Source organism: Dryobates pubescens, chromosome 12 (assembly GCF_014839835.1).
Source record: "Dryobates pubescens isolate bDryPub1 chromosome 12, bDryPub1.pri, whole genome shotgun sequence".
In the NCBI taxonomy this organism is placed as follows: Eukaryota; Metazoa; Chordata; class Aves; order Piciformes; family Picidae; genus Dryobates; species Dryobates pubescens.
Genome location: NC_071623.1, coordinates 13,601,690 through 13,625,610, shown reverse-complemented (window position 1 = coordinate 13,625,610; position 23,921 = coordinate 13,601,690). Strand labels below are relative to the sequence as shown.

The window sequence follows — 23,921 nt, the reverse complement described above, 5'->3', positions numbered from 1 at the left end:
ATTACAGAGTTATCTCTAGGTTTGCCTGGTGGCATTTAGAGCCTGTACATGTGCAGCCACTCTGACCCTCAGCCACCTACAGATAAGGCCTAAGAAGGAACAAGAGTAACAGAAGATATCTCCAGGGAAAGACAACTTGAGGCTCTTTGGAAAGCCTTGTTTTAGACATGCATGTTTATTAGGTGCTTGGGACCAGAGAGTTTGTAAAGACATAACCAAATACATCTATATGCCTGGTCTGTAAAACTGAAAAGACTAAAGACATGACAGAGAGCCTTTAATTCTTCGTTCAAAATTGGGCCATGTTACAATCACACTGTAGTAGCTGGAAGCCAGACAGTGTTTCAACACTTTGTGTGACATGATTCAATGCTTGTCAGAGAAGATAAGCATTCCCATTGTAGAGCTGTACTAACTGGCAACCTTGCAGGCAGTCATCACAAAGATGCCAAAAGACTGAACAGGAAAAGGGCTGGGACTACCCCCTCCTCTCCTGGCAGCAGCTTCACCTAACCTAATAGTTGTGAAGTTCTTCCAGAACAAAGCTATTGGCATTTCTGCCAGTGACCACAATTGGATGACATTAAAATGCTGTAGAAATACTAAACCTAGTGAAGTTCTAGGCTGCCTACAATTTAAGACCTAAACCTAAGGTATTGTAAGACTACCACTTTTTCAGTTGAAGCTTGCTGGCAGGAAGCTCACTGGCAGAGGTTTAGTGCAAGGGCATTTACAGGAGAGCAACTCAGGACTTTGTGGACATGGAAGTTATTTTGGTATAACAGCTCTGAAGGTCTCTAAGGATCTTTCACAATGTCCTTCCACATCTCCTAGCAATGGTGTTCCTAGGAGAAGGCCACACTAAAGCATTTATTTCAGGGGTTGTTTCCAGCTAGGGCTTAGTGATAGCTGAGACATGAACAAATGAGAGCCAGGAGCAAATGAGACAGCCCTGAGTTCTTTTGATCTTACTGCTTAAAAATAGACATCACAGCCTGTAACGCTCAAAGCACCGACTAGCGAGTCACAAACACACTGCTGTGTTAAATAACTTCCACCTCATTACTAGCTACTACTCTGCATTAAAAGAAGCACAGAGCATACTAAATACTTTCCTCTGCTTTCCCAAGTTACTAGCTGCCTCAGATAAAATATGAAGTACTAGAGATGCCTGTCTAATGACCCTCAATATGCACTGCAAATCACTAAGCTGCATCTGCAGTGACTATTACAGAGCGTGGACATAGCTGGGCTAATCTTAACGATGGCATTTAGCTAATGGAAGAAGCCATAGACAAGGCAGAATCAAGCTTTGTGTGTGCCACTGGAGCCTATTTTGTATCCTGTGCTAAGCTTTATGCTGCCACTGGTACTCTGCTGCTGTGGCTAAAGCCAGCCAACTATGACTGTGACTGTACTGCTTACACATCTTCAGTTTCCAAGAAAGATGATTGTGGTGGTCAGAGCTTGAGGGCTTTGAGGCAATACAAAAGCTGCTGTATAGGAGACATACATATGCTTATACAACTGCACAGAGAAAATCCTGCTACAAGTATTTTGCCAGTCAAGGTTAAACCAGGACTTCTACAATAAATGGTGACCAGCTGAGGCTTTGAAGATCCTTTTTCCTTTACATCCCTCCCCAGTGTTCCCAAACTCTGTAGGCTTTTAACCCGCTTGGGTGTTCTTCAGTTTCTTGTTACATTTGTAACCTGACTTCAAAATATTTATGCTGTTAGTAAAGTCATACAAAAATAAATAAATGTATTTAGAATGTGTAGAGCCATACTCTCTGACAAACTTGTGATTGATGATGCAGCACCACAAAACTTGGCTTTGCAATTCTCATGGAAAATCCCTGCTAAATAATTAATGCCAATTGTACACTCAACTTCCTCATCCTCATGCTGCTTTCACAGTGTTTCATTCTCTTATTGATGGTAATACATGGCAGTGTCTCAAGCCCTGAGAAAAAAAATAAGCATGCTCAGTTATTTAGCACTGCTGTATGTTTAGAGAAGACTGGTTTAACTAATTAGGGACATTTGTGTCTGCCCCTGCCTGGACTTGCTTCCAGCTAGACTGCAACTCTGACACCATTATAGATTACTTCTGAAATGTTTGACCACAGCAGCCATAACAGCCCTCAATTACAACAAGCTTTTGAATAATGAATCAATAATCTGTCAAAATTGAAAATGGAAAGCAGGGGGCTAGTCGAAGCTGTAGCTCTTTGGGAGCAGTGCAATCCAGTAATTGAGAAACTGGGCAAACCTGAATCTACCAGCTCTCAAACCAAGCTGATGGCAGATGCTGGGCAAGTTATCTTTCTTACTCCCACACTGTTTTGTGTCATTGTTATTGAAAGAGTATATTCTAAAACATCAGTCCAGATTTTAGGCTGAGATGTCTAGTTCTTAGAATAATCACACAGAAACCACCTAGTTGGAAGAGACCTCCAAGCTCATCCAGTCCAACCCTCAACCCAGCACTGAAGAGCCAACATTAAACCATGTCGTTAAGACCTAGGTCCACACACTGCTTAAACACCTCCAGGGATGGTGAATCCACCACTGCCCTGGGCAGACTATTGCAATGTTTGAGAATCCTCTCTGTGAATAAATATTTCCTAAGAATAAGGATGATGATGATTATGACTACCATAATTTGAGATCTTTGGGTCACGCATTGAAGAAAAGTTGAGAATAAATGGCACCCTCTTCAGGCTGGGCAACACTGTAATTTGTTACACTATTTAAAGAAGAATTAGTGATGTATTTCTTATGCCAACCATTTCTTTCTGAAAATGAAATTTCCCTTCATACCAGTAACATAAAAAGCTAGTGGCATATGGATCTGCTCTAATTACCAGTCTGGCTGTTCTGCAGTCAGCTACAAGTTAATGGATTTGGTCAGTGACATTAATATCAATGGAATCAATGTCACTTTCTGGTTTGCCCCTGAAATACAAATTGTGTATTTCAGCCAAGCTTCACAGAGCGGAAATTGTGAGCCACAGCTTCTGGCCCGAGGACTAAGAAGCACCAGGTGGACTCAGCAAGTGGCTGTTCCATGCCTTCAGCAAAAACAGAGCCGTGGCTCCTCAAGTGGCTATACAGAAAAAAAAAGGCTGTGGACATGCTGGGGAGAGTCCGGAGAAGGGCCACAAATACGGCCAAAGGACTGGGAAGCCTGGCATGTGAGGAAAGGCTGAGAGAACTGAATGTGTTCAGGCTTGAGAAAAGAAGGCTTAGGGGAGCAGATGTTCCAGTATTTAAAGGGTGGCTACAAAGAAGCTGGAGACTCCCTTTTTATACATGGAGTGACACTGAAAAGATGAAGGGTAATGGGTACAAATTACTCCTTGGGAGAGTCTGATTAGACACAAGAGGAGATTTTTTTACAATAAGAACAATAGGGTACAGGAATAATCTCTTCAGGGAGGCGGTGGAGGCTGCAACACTGAACAATTTAAGATTCAGCTGGACAAGCTGCTGGGTCATCTTATCTAGACCATGCTTGTCACAACAAAGGTTGGACCAGATAATCCTCGAGGGCCCTCCCAACCTGATATTTTTTGATTCTATGATACTAAGTGTGCACAGCACCAGCAAAAGCACTCATTGTCTCGAAAGGCCAAATCCCCAAACCCTCAAAAATCAGGTTGTGTAATGTTTACAACCATTTGTAGCAGGTTATAACTCAAGAGAAAACTCAGCTCAAAACAGCTTTTACAAAAAATGGTAACAGGCATGCTAAGAACAACAACCAGCCTGGCACAACAGAGGGCATTAATCCTGACCACAGCATTAAAGGGCAAGAGGATGTTGAATCTGAAGAATCTCACCCCCGTATTCATGACAGGAGCACTCTGTGTAACCTGACAAGAACACACTGAATACAGAACAAGAACTGACAGCCCTGAAAATAAACCAGCTGCATTGTTTGGGGAATGCAACAGACTATACTAAAATAACCATGCTAACATGCACCTGTGTGAAGGGAATCAGAAGCCATAAGCAAGAATTATAGAATCATAGAATTGTGAGGGCTGGAAGAGACCTCAAAGATCATCCTGTTCCAACCCCGCTGCCATGGGCAGAGACACCTCACACTACATCCAGTTGCTCAGAGCCACATCCAACCTGACCTTAAAAACCTCCAGGGATGAGGCTTCCACCACCTCCCTGGGCAACCTGTTCCAGTGTCTTACCATCCTCATGGTGAACAACTTCTTCCTAGCATCCAATCTGAATCTACCCATTTCTAGTGTTGCTCCATTCCCCCATGTCCTATCATTACCTGACACCCTAAAAAGTCCCTCCCCATCTTTCTTGTAGGCCCCCTTCAGATACTGGAAGGCCACAATAAGGTCTCCTCAGAGCCTTCTCTTCTCCACACTGAACAGCCTCAACTCTCTCAGACTGTCTCCATGGGAGAGGAGCTCCAACCCTCTGTTCATCCTTATGGCCCTTCTCTGGACATGTTTCAGCACATCCAGATCCCTCCTGTAATAGGGGCTCCAGAACTGGACACAGGACTCCAGGTGGGGTCTCACCAGAGTGGAGTAGAGGGGGAGAATCACCTCCCTTGACCTGCTGGCTATGCTTCTCTTGATACAGCCCAGGATGTGATTGGCTTTCTGGGCTGCAAGTGCACAGAAGACATTCCGACAAAACAAACCAAGAAATTATGCTGTTTCAGACTGAAGAGAAAGTGCTCAAAGGGGATTCAAGAAGGCACATAACAAAATTAATAGGATTTAGAAAATGGAAGAATAAAAATGTGCTAAGCCTAAAGAGAGGCAGAATGCATGTAGCGCTCCACTGGCAAATTCAGCAGAGAAATAAGAAGAGAGAATAAAAAGAGCACATTTTGGGTATATACTGGCAGCAGGGAGGAGCAGATCCAGGCAGGAAAATATTTACAGAGATAAGGAAGAGACATTTTTAATGAGAAATGAGATATACAAAATCTGTAGTTCCATTGAAATATAAGGCTAGCAGTGTGTGCCACTATTGTAGCTTGCATGTATGTATAAATCAAACAAATTGCCTTTGCCTTGCAGGAAAGCAGTCCAAATGTTTTATATGAACTTTCAACTTATTCAAAGAATCAGTGGTGCTATTCAACATCCCTGTATTAATCTTCAAGCAGTACTTGGGCAACATCATCCTTTTTACCTTGCTGAAAATACTACAAAAAGTTTGACTGTGGTAAGTAACAACTAGACCCTTCTTCAAGTGTTACTTCTGCTTCTGTGGCCTGGTAAGTTCCATCCTATGATTAAAATGCCACTTCATTACATGATACTGGCTTTAAGATCAGTCTCCTCCACCCAGTGTACAGTGCAGGGAGTCAAAAAAAGGTAGCAGACGGGCAGACCAGAAAGGGAAAGGGCAGGCATTGCCAACACAGTGCACTGATGAGAGCTGCCCCCTGCCTGCCTCTCAATCCTGGGTAAGAAAGCAAAAACAGAAAATGGGTCAGAAACCAGTGGTGTGGCATGCCCTTGGCAAAGTGGGGCAAACTCCCAGCTGCCCTCTAAAGACCTCCTGACAAACTCTGGATTAAGGATCATGCTGGAAAGTCTAGTGGAGAGATGGGCACAGCTGGGAGAAAAAACCACTCTGCTTATCTGGCTGATTGGGAAAGGGCTGCAATTTGAAAAGCTTCCATGGCTGTCCAAAAGCTGAGCCATTCTTTGAGATGTAAGTGCTCACTTTGTCATGACATCTCTCCACATCATATGTTTCATTTGTTTGAGCACCAACTGCTACGGTCCTGTTTTCTCACCAAGTGAACCGGACAAGGACACTCTTTCCAAAGACATCCTTCCCAGTGCTTGATGCCATGAGGATGGCCACCTGCTATTGCTGCTGCACTAGGTAGTCAAACAAAAGGAAAAGTTCAGCCTGTGGGCTCCTATTCACCTGGAGCTTCTACCATGGTTGTGTTGCAGGATGGCCTATACAAGGACACAATGGAGGAAGAGCTAAGGATGATCAACAGGGCATGTACTCATTGTGCTGACCTCCAAAGGTTTCCCCTTAAGATCAGTGGAGAAAGAGATGCATCTCTAGAGGGTGACTGAGATGCTCAGAAGTCTCCTTTCATTGACTGGAGATGGAATACATGGCTACAGTACTCTGAACTTTGGTGCTGTAGTCAGTGGTCTGGATAAAACCAGTTTAGGTGCATAGATATCAGTATTTGTACAGACTGTGAGTCACAGACTATTTCCGAAGCCTGTTATCCACAAGTGATAACATGCTAATAACTAAGGTGTTTGCAAGGCAGACCTCACACCCACCTAAAACATAACCAGAAAGTTCACACTTGGTTTATAACTGTACACTGCTTATATGAAATTATGGCATTTAATGATTGATGACTTTCTCATTACATCTTACTGTCTTATATTATTTGACCAATTCATTGAGGTTGGCTCAATGTGCTCTTGCAAATGTGCCCTATTTTCATAGGATGCCTTAGGTTGGAAGGGACCTTTGAGATCATTTACTCCAACCACCCTGCCACAGGCAGGGACACCTCTCACCTAGGCTGCTCAAGGCCTCACCTACCCTAGCCTTGAACACCCCCAGGGAGGAGGCATCCACAACCTCTTTGGGCAGCCTGTTTCAGAGTCCCACCACCCCCCACCCTTGTATTGAAGAACATCCTAAGATCCAGTCTAAACCTGCTCTCCCTCAGCTTAAAACCATTTCCCCTTGTCCTATCACTAGACATCCTTATGAAAAAAAATCCCTCTCCAGCCTTCCTGCAGGATCCCTTCAGGAAGGCAGCTCTAAGGTCCTCCTGGAGAGCTCTCTTCTCTAGGCTGAAAATCCCCAGCTCCCTCAGTCTGTCCTCATAGCAGTCATGTTCCAGCCATTGGATCATCTTTGTGGCCCTGCTCTGGACTCACTCCAGAGGTATGTGAATGATTTTCTTCCCAACTTCACTGATTTTTGCTGTGCTCTTCACTTTAAGAATTGAAATTTTTATGAAAAATACTAATCAAAGTAAGGAAGAAATAATTTCCCCTGAAGATATGAGGTTGTCAGTATTTGAAGTTTAAGGCATGAATAATTTAATATTACTCTCACTAGATCTTTTCCACATACTGAATGTCCCATAGCAAAGTCTTTGACAGCTAAGAAACACAACTGAAGAAATCAGGAAATTATTCTGCCCTTCCTTTTTCAAGCAGTGTGATTTTTATTCATTCAGAAAGTAAACAAGGTCAGAGGAGTTCATCACAGTTGTCAACCAGCACTTGAAGTATAATAATCTTTTTTATAAGTCAGTTCCTCAGCTGTTTGTAAAACAGAACAGTCCTTCTGCTCACAGATAAACATCTGGTATTCCATGTGTAAAACATTATCCTGCTGTGAAATCAACTATCTCACTACACTACACAATAGGATCTTCTCTGAAAACATTTTTTGATGTGAGCGAAGTTGAAGTAGATTTAAGGGCCTGAACACTAGGTGTTTGCACTGGTAACAGTATCTGGCTTGTCAAAACAGCTTCTTGGTCAACCAATTTACTAATATATGGATAGTGATTCTTTTTAAACTGTTCATTGTTTAGGAAGGAATCAAGAGTGATCCTCTGAGGGTTTTTAAGTCAGTGGGAAAACTTCCACTGGCTAGCTGAGCCAACATCTTACCTTTATCTCATTATGCAAAGCTCCCCTGGATATTTTTTGAATTTCAATCTAATCCCCATGAAGCACTTAATTTTGTCCTTAACTTTAGTCCCACTACAGCTGATAGGGCTGTTTTAAATGAAACAGGTCCTTAAATATATTGCTGGATGAAGATCTCTTTAAATAACCAATGACATTAATTACCACTTAGAAAAGAGTAAGAATAAACAGGTTTGAACCTGGCTTCCTCAAATACTTACCAAGGCAGCATAAGATACTGTTATTAATCAGGGATTATATCATTACCTGAAGAGTGTGGTAGTCAGCTAAAATCTGCAGAGGATGGAATAAATCAGACAATCCATTGATGACTGGGATAGTGGCTTCTTTTGTCATCAAATGCAGATCACTATGCTTATAAACTCGAGCCAAAATTGCATTTGTCATGCTGGACAGCACCCTAGGGGATGGCAGAAAACACCAACATCAAACACCCTAAGTACATCCCTGTTGCAACACAGAAATATTAATGAGAAGAGGTAAGGAATCAATTTTTGTTTTTCAGCCATCTGAATAATTTATCATGTCTGCACAGCACACTTAAATGCAGACATTTAACAAGCTGTTAATAAGTAAGCAGATTTGCTTATTAACAAGCTATGCTAAGTAAATGAATCCTGGTGCTGTATTTTATGTTGGGGTGGGTTTTTTTCCCCTCCTTAGTGCTTCATTGTAGCTACAGGTGTAACATCAATCAACTCTAAGGTATCTGAACCAAGATAAGAGATTGTGTGACACTAATATTTGAATTTGATAACTTCAGAAGAGATAATATATAGGGTTTCTTGAGTCTTTTAGCACAGAACAAAAGTAGCATTGACTGAATATTGTAGTGTCGCTGTATGGCAGCCTGACTTCTGCAAGGATTAGGCATACAGGCCTGTCTCAGATTACCACAATTATTTGCTGATCTTAACAAACACAGAAATGGGAGGCAAACAATACCAGTCTGTTCTTGCTTCTACCTGCACACCTGTGTATATGGCACACATGGTATCACTTCTAACTAATGGCCACATCTGAAACTGTGGGCAGGGACACGCAGGAGTCATTGTACTGCTCTGGATTTAGCCTCATTTGCCAGAGCATGAAAGACTCAGCAATCAGAAGAGTGGATTAGCATGGTAGAATAGAATAGAATAGAATAAACCGGGTTGGAAGAGATCTTCAAGATCATCGCGTCCAACCCCTCAACCAATCCAACCCACCTAAACAACTAAGCCATGGCACCAAGCACCCCATCAAGTCTCTTCCTGAAAACCACCAATGATGGTGACTCCACCACCTCCCCAGGCAGCCCATTCCAATGGGCAATCACTCTCTCTGTATAGAACTTCTTCCTCACATCCAACCTAAACCTTCCCTGGCACAGCTTGAGACTGTGTCCTCTTGTTCTGGTACTGGCTGCCTGGGAGAAGAGACCATCATCCATCTGTCTACAACCTCCCTTCAGGTAGTTGTAGAGAGCAATAAGGTCACCCCTGAGTCTCCTTCTCTCCAGGCTAAGCAACCCCAGCTCCCTCAGCCTCTCCTCACAGGGCTTGTGGTCCAAACCCCTCACCAACTTCGTTGCCCTTCTCTGGATTCGTTCCAGCAAGTCAACATCCTTCCTAAACTGAGGGGCCCAGAACTGGACACAGTACTCGAGGTGTGGCCTAACCAGTGCAGTGTACAGGGGCAGAATGACCTCCCTGCTCCTGCTGACCACACTGTTCTCGATGCAGGCCAGGATGCCATTGGCCCTCTTGGCTGCCTGGGCACATTGCAGGCTCATGTTAAGCCTACCATCGACAAGTACCCCCAGGTTCCTCTCCACCTGGCTGCTCTCCAGGCACTCTGACCCCAGCCTAGTAGACTTAATATGCCCTGAATTCTTTAGATAAATTAAATATAGACTGGAGCTCTGCATTGCTCTGCATTTCTGCTTTTTAATCAGGCCAAGAAGCATGACTGTGAAGTAGCATTTTTTGTGTTTTCATGTTGTCTTGAATAGGACCTTGAAACCAACCAAGGAAGAGAGTGAATAGGAGAATATGAAAAATCCTTGTAGTATCTATCTTCCTGATCAGCCATGAAGAATTCTAGTATCTCCTCTGGTGGAAATATGGATGTTAATGCCATGGCTTTTACAGAGACAAACATTTTCTACTGACACCAGACAACCCTCACACAAGCAAAACTCTTGCAATATGTTAAAAGATTTCCTGTGGCTCTTTCTCTGAAGAAAAGACAGCAAATAGTAGCTACAAGTGAAAAGAAGGAACAGAAAGAGGTATTGGAACAGTTGCTGTTTGTACCATTATTTCTCTTTTGCTCATGGATTTCTTTTTTCTCTGTGTCTGTGTTAATTGCAGCTTGAAGTCTGTGACTGTGGAAAACTTGTTCTGTTCTGAACACAGATCATAAAATTATAGAATGGTTGGGGTTGGAAGGGACCTTGAAGATCATCTAGTTCCAACCCTCCTGCCATGGGCAGGGACACCTTCCACTAGATCAGGTTGCTCCAGGCTCCATCCACTGCTCTTGGCCTTGAACACTTCCAGGGAGTGTGTATCCACAACCTTCCTGGGTAACCTGTTCCCAAGCCTCACCACCCTTACTGTAAAGAATTTCTTCCTAATATCCAGTCTAAATCTGCCCTCATCAAGCTTCAGTCCATTTCCCCTTGTCCTATCATTACAAACCCTTGGAAAATGTCCCTTTCTGGCTTTTTTGTAGACCCCTAAGGTCTTCCCAAAGCATAATCTTCTCCAGGCTGAACAGCCCCCAACTCTCTCAGCTTGTCTCCATAGCAGAGGTGCTCCCTCTGATCATCTTTGTGGCCCTCCCCTGGATCCACTCCAGCAGTCTGATGTGGGGTACCAGAAATGGACACAGTACTCCAGGTGAGGTCTCATGAGAACAGAGTAGAGGGGGGGAAATCACTTCCCTCCCTCTGCTGGTCGCACTTCTTTTGATGCGGTCCTGCACATGGTGGCCTTCCAGGCTGCAAGTGCACATTGCCAGCTCAGATAGGCTCATAGGATCACAAGATGTTAGGGCTTGGAAGAAACCTTCAAAGATCATCAGGTCCAACCCCCCTGCCAGAGCAGGACCATAGAATCTAACACAGGAACACATTCAGATGGGTCTTGAAAGTCTCCAGAGAATGAGACTTGCACAACCTCCCTGGGCAGCCTGTTCCAGTGCTCCGTGACCCTCACAGTGAAGAAGCTCCTCCTCATGTTGAGATGGAACCTCCTGTGCTGTAGTTTATATCCATTACCCTTTGTCCTATCACAGGGTGCTATGGAGAAGAGCCTGTCCCCTCCCTCTTGACAGTCAGCCCTCAGATATTTATAAACATTTCTTAAATCCCTTCTCAGACTTCTCCAGACTAAACTGCCCCAGGGCTCTCAGCCTCTTCTCATAGGACAGTGCTCCAGACCCTTAATCATCCTGATAGCTCTCCACTTGAGTCTCTCAGGTAGGTCCTTGTCCCTCTTGAACTGGAGAGCCCAGAACTGGATGCAGTATTCAAGGTATACAGAACTTCTGTTTCATTTCAAGTAATGTATCAGACATGTTAAACAGCACTGAAAGGCTTAGAGCTCCTGAATGGGTGGTAACTTTGTCTACTGTGTCAGTGTAAGTGGGAATGTCTTGTGAAGCATGGAAGAACTGTATTATGAGCAGGTAATAAGTCACTAAACATATGTTCACAGCAGAAATGCTTTCAACCCTTACCTGCAGCAATTCTAATAAAAACTGGGACTTTTAGAGATCTGTGCCTCTTGTGCTTTATAAGTCTCAATTTCAAGTACTTCTAAGGCCTTCAGAGTCATAGATGGAATGTATGGCTGTCAATATTTGAAATACCCTCTGGGTCTACTATAGACCTAGTCTTTTTTGCTTCTTACATTAACTGAATGAAGCTGGCATGTTATACTTCATTCACAAGAAATGACAAGGAATTAATACTCAGGTTGTTCTTTGGGGTAAACTGCTCAGCCTTGATTATGCAAAGTCAGTAATAATTTTGATGCTGAAAGCAGGAGTAAAGCAGAGCATGGGAGGCCCTGTAAGGACTTGGGAACCCACTGTAGGAGGTGAGTTCTATGACTCAGCAGAAGAGGAAAATCCTTAAGTCAGGGTCATAAATGGGGACTTGACCTGGAAGAGGGAGCAGTGACAGATAGAAGAGAGGCTGAAAGCTTGCATGGGAAGTGGGTGTCATGGGAGTTTTCTCCATAGAATGGGGATGCCTCAAAAAATGGCTGGAAGATTTGCTTGCTTCTTTTTTCTCCCTTTTGCTTGTGCAAAGGTCATTCAAGAGACTGTGAAGCAAAGACTTAATGGCTTTTTATTATCCCATTTGGGAATAAGAAATAACAAAAACTGGCCTACCCAAAGAATGTCCATTTGTGCATCAGTACATGCCTAGATTTGCTGCAGGGCTGGCATCTGAATGGCAGAGAGCCTCTGGATGACAGTCCTGCATGTCCAGTGGGATGGTGCCTGGAGAGGTTATTGCAGGGCAGCACTGTAAAAGGGCCCTTCCCCTTCCTGGAGCTTTGGTTGGCTGGGGCTCAGAGCCAGCCTTGCAATAGTGCAGCTGAGGGATGCATCACTCTGATGTCAGGGGGGAGAGGTGGCTCCCAGACAGCACTGCAGGGAGCCTCCATCAGGGCTATTTACCTTCTTTTGGCAGTAACATCTCTTACTGTGTTGTAACCATGCTCATGCCACTTAAGGGCTGATGTCCCAGCCTGGCCTTTGCCTTCCCCCATCTCCACAGAGAGATGCTTGATGTCCTGAGCTGAAGCTGCCCCTAGCTGCCTTGCTCTCTGGCTTGGGAAAGAGGGAAAGGTGCAAGCTGATGAGGCCCTGCTTTGCCTGACCCACGGGGAACTCCTGGCACCTGGAATCTCAGCTGGCTGATTGTGTAGTTTGAACTGAGTCTGACAAGCTTGACGCTGCGCATCTTTCACCAGAACCAAAAAGATCTTTCAGACACTACTAACCCTCCAAGAAACTGAATCAATCTCAGGCCGCAAATACTGAGGTTGGATTGATTGTTAATACATGGAATATGAAAACCAGCAAGAGCACCTGCAAAAAATAGCCTCATGTTCTGCCTACTTTCTGCAGCATTGGAGGGAATCCCCTGAAGAAAAGCCATGAGTTCAGTCCTTCCTTGCTTTGGCAATGGTGATAGGCTGCTAGCTACCCATCCCTGCATGCACATTGGACTGTGCATGGTTCCAAAGGTGCCAGTAAGAGAACAGTGCCATAGCCCAGCCTCCACTGCACTTCTGGCAGTAGGGACAGGTGTGTATGAGGACACACAAAATCAGAAACTGGCCACACAGTGTCAGTCTAGTTTAGTGCTGCTGAAACACGGGGATCAGAGTGACCTTCAGTAACTTTCTGTCACTACAGGTAGGCTAAGGCCCACCAGCAGCTGGCCTAACTAGGGTAAATAAAACCTTTTGCCTTCTGATTTGCCAGTCAGCTCTATCTCTAGCAGAAGCAAGAGAACCAGAAGTTTCTAATCTTGTTTGAACATATTTTCTGTCATCAGTGGAGCTATACTACTGAAGTTCATAAAGTGTTTCTGTTTGTGTGACTGTCACTCTCATTAATACTCTATATACCAAATTTGATACAAATATTTCTTCTTGTGAGACATTTTGGAGAGCTGAGCTACAGATTCTGTGAGCTGATCTATAAATATTTAATAAATTTGGAGCCTCTTCTGACATTTTCCAGAGAACAGAGAAGTTTCCAAAATGGTGTAAGATAGGTTTGAGCCTGATCAACAACCAAATACAAAGTCATACAAAGTGATCAATCAAGTGGCATTTTACCAACCTTGCTGTGTCTGTGAGACTCTCATTAGTGCCCAAATGTATGTCTTGTGTTGTAAGGAAAGAAGGGTGTCCCCCAAGAAGAGCAAATCCTACCATGAGGATAAATTAGGAGAGAAAAAAAAAGAAATTAAACACCAGCACCACATTTACAGCCAAGATTCAAAATCTTCTTCATGTAAAGAATATTTACAGCAATACAAGTAAAACTCAGCAGAGCATCCAAATGTTTCAAACACTTCAAGTCTGACACACAAGACACAAATAAATGTGCTCTGGAATAAACCACTCAAATGTGATGCTTTGCTGAAATTCTTAGGTATGAATTCTCATCTGTGTTCATAGGAACAGTCATTCATGCTGCAAGGCTATATACTGCCACAAGCATCACTGTGGCTCCCTGTTAAGAGCTGGGTAATCCATTCATCATGCTGAATTTCCACTTCAAGGGACTTAGCATGCTAGAAGGGCTGTGTGAGGCACGAAGTGTAATTCCACATCCTTGCAAGAAGCTTCAAGTACAGTCACTCAGATAGGAAAACCTGTCTCCTCATACATCATAACAAACTTAAGCTTGGTCACAAATGTCTTAAAAATTATAATGTGACAGAGAGAAAAGGGAAGACCTCCGGTACTGCCAGCATCTCTCCACCCAGCAACAGTTAGGAATTTACAAGGTGAGACAAGGAACTGGATGGGTTAGGTCTGAAGAATGAAATCTACTCCTGAATAGGAACCATAGAAAGATTTGAACATCATTTAAGAACATGAAATGTTTAGGGGAACTTAAAATGTTGTCTGGACAGTATTTTGGATAAAGACAAATTACATTCTGAAGGCAATTCCCAGGACCTGTCCCACCTTATTTCCACTGAACCATCACTAGAAAGATACCATAAGCAAGCAGCTGACACAGAGAGGGAAACTGGTTTTTTTCACCAGCATTTGAGTCTCCCTGACCTGCTTGGTTCAAGCCTAAAGCCTCCCTCCACTCTCTCTTCCTCAGTGTAAAGTCTGTTGTGGCCACATACTGGGAGGATGGGGCCTAAGAGGATCTGTTTTATGAACTGTCACACGTGGCTCAGCACAAGCCTAGGACAGGACACAAGGCCCTACAACCTGGGATGTACAAAAGGAGTAGGATTTGAACTGGGTTGCAGCTAGGCATTTACTGTGCACTGGGGAAGGTTTTCTGCATAAGAACAACTCCCTTCTAATAGAGAAGTTGTCAGGGAGATCTTGCCCTGTTGCTAATATCCATGATGGAGGAAATTTCCAGAGAATCTTGGTGTGGACAAACCAATCTTGAGAAGACACTGCAGGGGAGTGAGCCCTTCATTGTGACAAAAATGCTGATTGTGTTTTTATTCCCAGGAAGAGAAAGGCTGCATCCAGCACAGAAGAGCAGAGACTTCCCTTTTCAACCAAACTACGATTTCTTGGAGGTGCTAATTTTCATACTGTTAAAAAGAGAGGGGGAAATGGGGCGGTGGGGGGGGAAGAGGGCAGGTGGGGAGGGGGGTGGTGGGAAGGGTTAAAAGCTGCTTGGGCTGTCTGTAGCCATTAGATGGCACTGCAGATACCCCCAGGACTCCAGCTTCAAGGTGATGTTTGTACAGCCTGGTCAGATTAAAAGGTTGAGCCCACAGCTACTCTTCGAAAAATTATTAAACCAAGAGTGAACACTGGAACCTTTCTATGATAAAAACAAGCAACTAGGTTCAGGCAGCAGGCACAGGCCCCACAACTGGGCCCCTAACACAGAGCAGCTCTTGTAAACTTCCATCTCCTGCAGGCAGGAGGGCTAAGGTCTTCCACTTTGCAGCTGTTCAGCCAGTCTCTAGAATTTTAAAATGTAATAGATAAAAATAATACTGGAAAGCCATTGCCTTTCGACTGCCCCAGTTTCCTTAAAAATCAGGTAAGACATAATGGCGCTCCAGACACCACCTGAAGGGCAAATCTCTGCTCTACCAGTCAGTGTAATACTCATTTTACTGAATGGGCCTCGTTTTACTTTCCCTTAATCATCTCAACAAGATTAGAGTCAAGCACAGCAAACTGTTAAGAATGAAGCATCACTTCTGCTACTACCACCATTTCCTGTTAGAAAAGCACTACACACTTGCTGGTTGCTTTGCCCTCCTTTCTTGGTTATTCAGAAGCATTTTTGGTTTAAGGCAAGAAAAATGTTTAGGTTCTCTCAGACACTCCCCCTCCCTCTCTGGCGCTCAGAGACAACCACTGTGTTTATGGGAATATGTATGCAAACTCAATGCCAGTTTTTAAGTTGAGATCCCAAGGATGAAATGTTGGATCACAGGATTACAGGACGTTAGGGGTTGGAAGGGACTTCTGGAGATCTTTGAGTCCAACTCCACCAACCAGAGCAGGACCACACAGGAATGCATCCAGATGGGTCTTGAAAGTCTCCAGAGAAGGAGACTCCACAACCTCTCTGGGGAGCCTGTTCCAGCACTCTGCGACCCACACACTGAAGAAGTTCCTCCTCGTGTTGAGGTGGCACTTTCTGTGTACATCCATTCTTGTAGTGTATTTTCCTATCCAGCTACTTGTGGTTTATTCTGAAGTTGCATACAACTACGTCAGTGAATTATTCCCCCAAGATCCACACAAGACAACAACTCCGCATTTTGAGCTTCTACATTCCAATATACTTCACTGGATGTTTCACAGTCCAGGCAGCAGGCTCCCATGGACATGTTTCTGTTTTCTCTAAATGGTGCCCAGGTAGGGGAAGAGGAATTTGGCCATTTATTCAGAATTGTCAAATGTCAGACTGCCCAGCCGGGCCTACCACCTTGTGTCTGTGTACATAACAGAGTCCTAACGCATTGAGCTTCCCACTCGTGGACTGGCCATCTGTGCAGGGCATGGGAACGTATTTCCATCCAATATTTTCCATCTGGAAATACAGGAACTCTGTGCTCTAGCTTTGTGTATAGTGGCAAAGACAGATTCTTTGCTTCAGAGTCTTTCATCCAGACTACTAGTAGGAAGCAAAAAAAAAGAGATGACTTTTGAAGCTGGGTAGGCACCAGTTCAGCAAATAACTAAATGCTGGCGTGCTGTGCTAAACTGGAAGATCTAACCCTCTTTGTTGCCACAAGCTGGTCAAAGGCATGTGGTAAATGCTTATATGAATCTTGCTATCTTCTATGTCTATTAAAGGCTCATACTACAGAGCCAGAAGAGATCATCTTCTCATGTTCTGTAACTTCTCATTACTGTTAGTTTTCAAAAAGGGACAGTTCCATCCCTCAGGCTGTAGCATATTTTTTACCCCACTTAAGCAAACTTTTTCATGCAGTACCTGAGTACTGGTGGTTGTAGAGATATAGGTTAAATCTCTGTTACAGCCTGTCCCTGCTACATTGGGTAGCAGTTCATATACTGGACGCAGAGTTGTGGGGCTGCTCTGCCATCACCAGAAGACACACACTGACACCTTCGCAGATTCAAAGGAAGGATTTTTCTATTATTATTTCAAGACAAAGATTTGGATTTGTTAGTTTCCTCACTGCCTGTCAGGACTTACAATCTAGAAAGTATTTTTCAGTTTAGACTTCTTTTAGGCAGCAGTTACAGGAATATTCCTAAAGCAGAAGCCTAAAAACTGATAAGCAGTTGTTAAATCCTGAAAACTGATAAGCAGTTGTTAAACCTACTCCTCTAAGTAGACTGCAAGCTAAAAGAGCACTCTTGTTCCCTCTGTTACCTGGCCAAGCTAAGCAATACCAGCCATTCCAACAAAAAACAGACTTTGCACTCCTGCCATGTAATACCATCCCCACTGCATTAAGAATTTCTTTGACCGTATGCCGCAGTCATCAGGCAGGGACATCATGTTCCTCTCACTCTACAATGTAAAAAGGAGTGAGTTGGGAGTGCTTCCACTAAAGCCAGCAGCAGTGAAGCTCTGTAGAGCTGTTAAGACCTTGGACATTCCAGTGTACAATAAAAGAAGGTACACAGAGCTTTTATGCCTGTATCTTTTCCTCTCCATTTCTATCCTGTGATATATTGTCTGCATTCAGTGTCTGACACGGTCGAATTTATTTACGACTTGCCCACTAAAACATAACTGCAGCTGTATATTTTAAGAGCAACAGTGACAATCAGAATATTTTACACCAAAGCTGTAACAAAAATGGGGCATTCACCTTTATATCATGCCTGAGAATGTATATTTTACAAGCAATATATGACCATGTGGAATACCTTTGTTTTTCCAAAGTCTGCAAGATTTTATGCAGAATGGGATTCCGACTGCAAACAGATGACATTTTCCAGTATAATAGCAGAGATGTCACATCTTCCAACAGCCAATGACAACAATAAATCTAGCAGGCTCCACAAAACTGGATTTATTTTGTCAATACCCTGTGAAAGTTAGCTGTAGCTCTTCATTAAACTTACAACACCACCACTAATATTAGAGTCAAATAGTATGGGTTTGAGAAGTATGCATTAAGACAAGATTATATTTGTTCAGGACAGTAAAGGGGCAATGAATTACACTATGAGAAGCTGTACATTATTCACTACACAGAATAAAACAGTTTAGAGGCATGGTATGTTGCAAAAGCCACAAACATAAAGTGTTCTCATTATAAATTAATATTTTGAGAATCTTTGATTGATATTGGTGACTGGAGAAGTGCTCAAAAGGAAAGCAAATGTCACAAAGCAAAGAACTAGAACCCAGAGAATTACAGGCTGGTAGTATCTCCACATCAGCACATTCCCAGGAAGGTGATGGAGCAGTTATTCCTGGCAGATTAAGGACAAGAGAATCATCAGGAGTAGTCAGCATGACTTCAACAAGGGGAAGTCATGCATGACCAACGCGGTAAACAAGTATGATGAATGACTGACTGGCCTGGTAGTTGAAGGGAGAGCAGTAGGTATTGACTACCTGGACTTAAGTATGGCCCTTGATACTGTCTTCAGTAAGATCCTCATAGCCAAGCTGTTGATGTCCATGCTGGGTGAATAGACTGTGAGGTGGGTTGAGGACTGGCTGAATGGCTAGGCCCAGAGGTGGGTTATCAGTGGCACAAAGTCTAGTTAGAGGCCAGTGACGAGCAGTGTACGCCACAGGTCAAGGGCCCAGGTCTGTTTCACATCTTCATTAATGATCTGGATGACAGAGCAGTGCACTCTCAGCAAGTTTGCTGATCACATTGAACTAGGAAGAATGACTGACACACCAGAGGGTCATGCTGCCATCCAGGAGGACCTCAATGGGCTGGAGAAATGGATTGACAGCAATACTATGATGTTCATCAAGAAGAAGTGCAAAGTCCTGCACCTGAGGAAGCACACCCTCATGTACCAGTACATGATGAGGGCCACTCAGCTGGGAAGCAGTTTGGTCAAAAATGACCTGGAAGTCCTGGTGGACACCAAGTTGAACATGAACCAGCAACATGTCTTTCTGGCAAAGATGGTATCCTGGGATGCACTAAACAAAATATTGCCAGCAGGTAAAGGGAGGTGATCCTTCTCTTTTATTCTGCACTGGTGAGGCCACACCAGTTCAGTTCTGGGCTCCTCAGTATGAGGAGTATGAGTCAGTATCTCCACATTAGCAAAGGGCCATGAAGATGACTAAGGGACTAGACCATCTTTCATACACAGTAAAGGTAAAAGGGTTGGTCCTGCATAGCCTTGAGAGAAGACTCAGAGGGAATTTTACTACTAATAATAAATACCTGAAGAGAGGGTGCAAAGAGGATGGAGCCAGGTGCTTTTCAGTGGTGCAGTGGGCAAAATCTGAAACATGGGAAGCTCCCTCTGAATGTCAGGAAATACTCGTTTGCTGAAAGAATGATTGAGAAGATTGTGGTGTCTCCTGAAGCTGTTCAAAAGCCCACTGGACAAAGTCCTGGGCAACTGGCTCTAAATGACCCTGCTTGAGCAGGGGCTCCAGATGGACCAGGTGAGACCAGGTGACCCCCAGAGGTCTCTTCCACCCTCACCTGCTGTGTGATTCTTTCTATTTACTTTTTAGTAGTGGTGTTCTTCATAGGCATAGGCAGTTCTTCGTGGTCATAGGCATGGCAGGACTTCTGAGAAGACTTCCGAGAAGTCTTCCATGGTGTTAATACACAGCAACAATCTCCTAGCCACTGCATAAAGCAGATTTTGCAATCAGTGCTTTCCAAGTCTCTGATCTTTTATAGTGAAACTCACTGAATTTCATCCTGTTGATCCTGAGAGTTGCAGTTTGTTTAGATTAATCTCATCATCAGAACTTTGTCCAACAAGTGACCTCTTCCAAGGTATTGAACATGCAACACATGGAAAATGCCATTTGAGTCACTTCAGGTGTTTTACAAAGAAATAGTCCAATTCACTTCAATGTCCAATTGTATTAAGTTAGCTTATTTAGCTAAAAGGAACACATGTGACCCTACATTCACTTTGAGTTAGCAATTACAAAGGAGAAGCCGTTAAAAAGCAGCTAAGATGGATAGAGGTTTTATGAACAGAAAAAGCCTGAGTCTGCCTTTGAAATAAAGTCTTAAGCTGAGGGGACTTAAGACCAATTAAGTGAAGGTGTGAAGTTAATGCACAGAAGTTAAACTCCATCAAATTCCCTTGAGGAAGTACTCAGAAATAAATTTGGTTTATTTCACTGGAGCTTAATTCCTCTTGAATGAATTTATGTGCATTAGCTCCCATCTTTACGTTAATTTGTCTGAACTTCCCTGAGCTTTCCCCTTTCATAAGCCTTCAAAAGGCAAGGACTAAATAGTGCTTCCCTCTGAATGCAGAAGCATGAAGGATAAACAACTTCCGATCATTCATCATTACCTGCCTATGTACCAGTAAGGCAGGCAACTAGACACGGGACTGAAAACCCCAGAATCAAAAAGAAGGTGGTTTTCACATAGAGGGAATGCACAGGAGAAACCCATTCATAAGTCCTGTTATCTGGAGAAAACAGAAAGCAACAACAGAATAAGCAAGCAAATGGCTGTACCAGTGGATATAAAGGCACACTCAGAAATGCTTGCAGTTAACATATGTGCTTCTTCCTTCCATTATTTTTTACCTTCTGTCTCACACCTGGTAAAGAAATGTGACTAGTCAACCAGTTTCCTGTCCCTTCACTAGGGAGAAATCAGCCTAAGGGATGCTGGGTCAATGCAAAGGTGAGAAGAACAAGTTTCTTGTTCGTTGATGCATCACCAATTCATAGTTCTTCCTTACTGACATGCAAGCACATGAATGATTTACTTCAGTGGTCCCATTGACTTCAGAACAACTACTACGTAAAGAAAGATATGTATGTATTTCATCTTCTGTATCCCAGAAGAGTAATGCTTCAGAGCCTGATCTTATTAGGCTAATACCCTGGAGTCTACATTAAGTTATATTCCCCTATAGGTAATTATGTTAAATTTCCTCCCCCTACTATGATTTCCAGCCTAAACACATACTCTGAAATGTAACAACAGCAATGCATAATACATTAGAAAGATACTTATTAAAGCTTGCACTGAATTAAATTTGCGATGCTTATTAAAATAGATGTTAAGGAATGTGCATCTTGCCAGTACAACTAGGAGCTTACACCAGAAAGCATCACTTCTTCCCATTACTTTGTTTCTGAACTATCATGCTTTGGAACGATCTGGTTAAATCTCAGTGACCAAAGCAAAGTGCTTGTGAGAATAATAGGCAAGGTGAAACACAATTAGCTATCATTCTTTCCTGGTTTTGCTTTCAAATGTTGGCTTTCTCCTCAGCAGAAATTCCTAAATGCAAAATTATGTTTTTTACACAGCATACAATTTCATATAAAATCTAACTGTGCCATTGCCCAGATTTACCTGTTTCTGCAGACAATCTTGTTCTTGTGCTTCTCTTCTCAAAAACCATGGCCAAAGACTTTCCTTGCATCAAAGGCAAATACTGGAACATGAAAATTGAAAGCATTGCAATTGTATAGTCATTATACACTTTACAGTGTGAAGTACTTCCACATTTTCATTCAGCATTAGAAAAGCAATACAGGTGTTTTTGTAACTGCAGCTTTGCTCTTCTGCCCTTCAAGGAGTTTATTAGCAGGGGAGAGGTTAAAGGAAGAGAAAGCGAGTCTAGGGGCAAAACGCAACTGCATTTTGAAACTCAATTTGATCTACCATTAAGGAGAACTCTGGGACTAATTTAATCCCATGCAGGGAAGGGTCTTCCATTTCCTACATTTAGTGCTGCAGGTACAGCCTATGTCCATGGATGAGGTTAGCCAACAACAGATAGTTGGCTGAGCAAAGCTATTTAACCTTTTCAATTGTGAAATCCCCTGAAGTATTTCAAGAATACCTCTGAACACTTTACAGGAAGGCTTTTTCATTTGTAGCACATGATTTACAGCATTTGAGAGCTCAGGTGATGTTGTTTAGGACAAGACAGCTGAACAACTCGCTCCCAGTACTCTTCAGAACAATACTTATTTCAACATCCAAGTGGCCTAGATGACAGCTGAAGCATTTTACCTCTCCTTTGTGCTTTATTCTTTGTTTCAAATCTGAGGCCATCCACAGCAAATACTCCAGCTCATCTGCTGTGTAATTCTGTAGAGTAAGGAGGTCACGACCTTTTAGCTGAACATTCATTTGAGCTGGTGGCCCATTCCTGTGTGGAAAGAGCAAAAAATATATGCCTGCTGTCATTCAACACTACATTGTACTCATGCTAAAGCCAATGAGCAAGCAGCTGAAATCTCTACCACTCTCCTCATTTGACCCAGCTTGATAGAATGTGTTAATAAGTTTAAATCACTTTGTCAGACAGGCAGATGATACTATGGCCTGTTATCAGTCACCACCATAACAGTGTCTCAAATTGTATTCTAAAATGTACATTAAATGTAGTTTTTCTTGCCTTCTGATATGTATATGGCTTGATTGCATTCTGCCTATTAAATTTAAGTGCATAAAGCCAGGTAAAAAAACTTCCAGCCATATGCTTTGGTCCTTCACCTACCACACGAGGCGTTCTGGGAACATGTTTCCCATCCCTACTGTCCACATTGTCTGAAGCTGAAAAATAAATTCCAAAGAAAGAGCATGAAACAACATTCCAAAGTTAAAATGTAACAGGCAGGATTGCAAGGTCAAGCAGTTGGCTTACTCCTTTCTGGTCAGGAACAGCAATTACTTTGGACTGCTAGCACAGACTGTTAAATATTAGGTTGAACTGCAGTACCAGCTGCAGTGTGCTTAGCTTGTAATGCTCATAGACAGGGGTGATAGCTTATGGCAACATTATGATATTATGTTAAAAATACCCTAAAAATAACAAATACATTTAGGATCTTCATAAATGGGATAACTTTACTGGAAAACCACCTTTACTGCAGTTCTTTTCCAAACTTGCTTTTCTATCATCTCTGCTAACCAAAGAAAGTTCTCACCAATGGCTGCAGTGAGAATCCAAAATCCATACACAAATAACCACCACTTTGAAACTGCAGCAAATAAATCACAGCACTTGGAAAACATTTGGGTTTCTATCTGATGCAGTACAGAAATGATAAATAAAAATGACTTACTGCAGCTAGGATTTCTGTGAATGTGAAATTTCTATTAATGCTATTCATGCCAACAGGAAAACACAGGAAGATGTGGAATTAAATTCCGAGTCTCTGATTTCAGCCTGATTCTGGAGATGTGACAAGCATGAGAAGCAGCTTATTGAAACACTGTCATAGAGGTAATTTTCTGAAGGCACTGGGGAGAGACAAGACACAGAGCCAGGTCTACTTGGCTACCTGTCTTCTAACTTTAAATTTCATATCACCTTTTCCTGTGCATTTCCAGTGTACACTGTGACAAAAAAATACCAAAGCAGAGATTCACACCGCAGCTTCAAGGAGAGAATTCCTCCCGGTACTGGCCGTGATAATTGTCTAAAATATATAAGAATTTTCTGTACTTTGTTCAGATAGTTCTTTATAGATTACAGTACCTGCAGCATATCCTGACCTCAAGAAAAAACATTCCTTTTTGACTTTGCTGCTACATCTCACAGAAAGAATGAAGAGCATTTCACAAAGATTAAAAGGGAAAATCCTCCAGTCTCCTAAAGACACAGAGCTTGTTGCCTTGGGAGGTAAAAGGGCACTAAAATGGTGGAGAATAAAAGAAAAGCACCTTTACCTGAAACACTTACTCCTTCACAGGATTTAGCTGCTTTTGTCTCCAGATTTCTGATAAAGTGTCACTGAATGCCATGCAACAATAGAGACAAGCTTACCCAAACTGTCGCAGCAGCTGCTTGCTGGTCCCTGTTAGTTTTGCAATGCTGAAGAAGCTCCTCAT

The 23,921-nt window shown here is 42.9% G+C and overlaps 1 protein-coding gene across 1 annotated transcript in view; it reads right to left on the bottom strand.

Moving 5' to 3' along the window:
- Positions 1–23,921, bottom strand: part of OTC (ornithine transcarbamylase) — a 30,028-nt gene extending 6,107 nt beyond the window's left edge. The window contains exons 1-5 of the mRNA XM_009904193.2: positions 23,857–23,921; positions 22,095–22,233; positions 21,429–21,510; positions 13,568–13,655; positions 7,961–8,114 (exon numbers count right to left, since the gene is read on the bottom strand). Coding sequence (XP_009902495.2) covers positions 7,961–8,114; positions 13,568–13,655; positions 21,429–21,510; positions 22,095–22,233; positions 23,857–23,921 — 528 coding nt within the window. The remainder of the gene's footprint in view (positions 1–7,960; positions 8,115–13,567; positions 13,656–21,428; positions 21,511–22,094; positions 22,234–23,856) is intronic.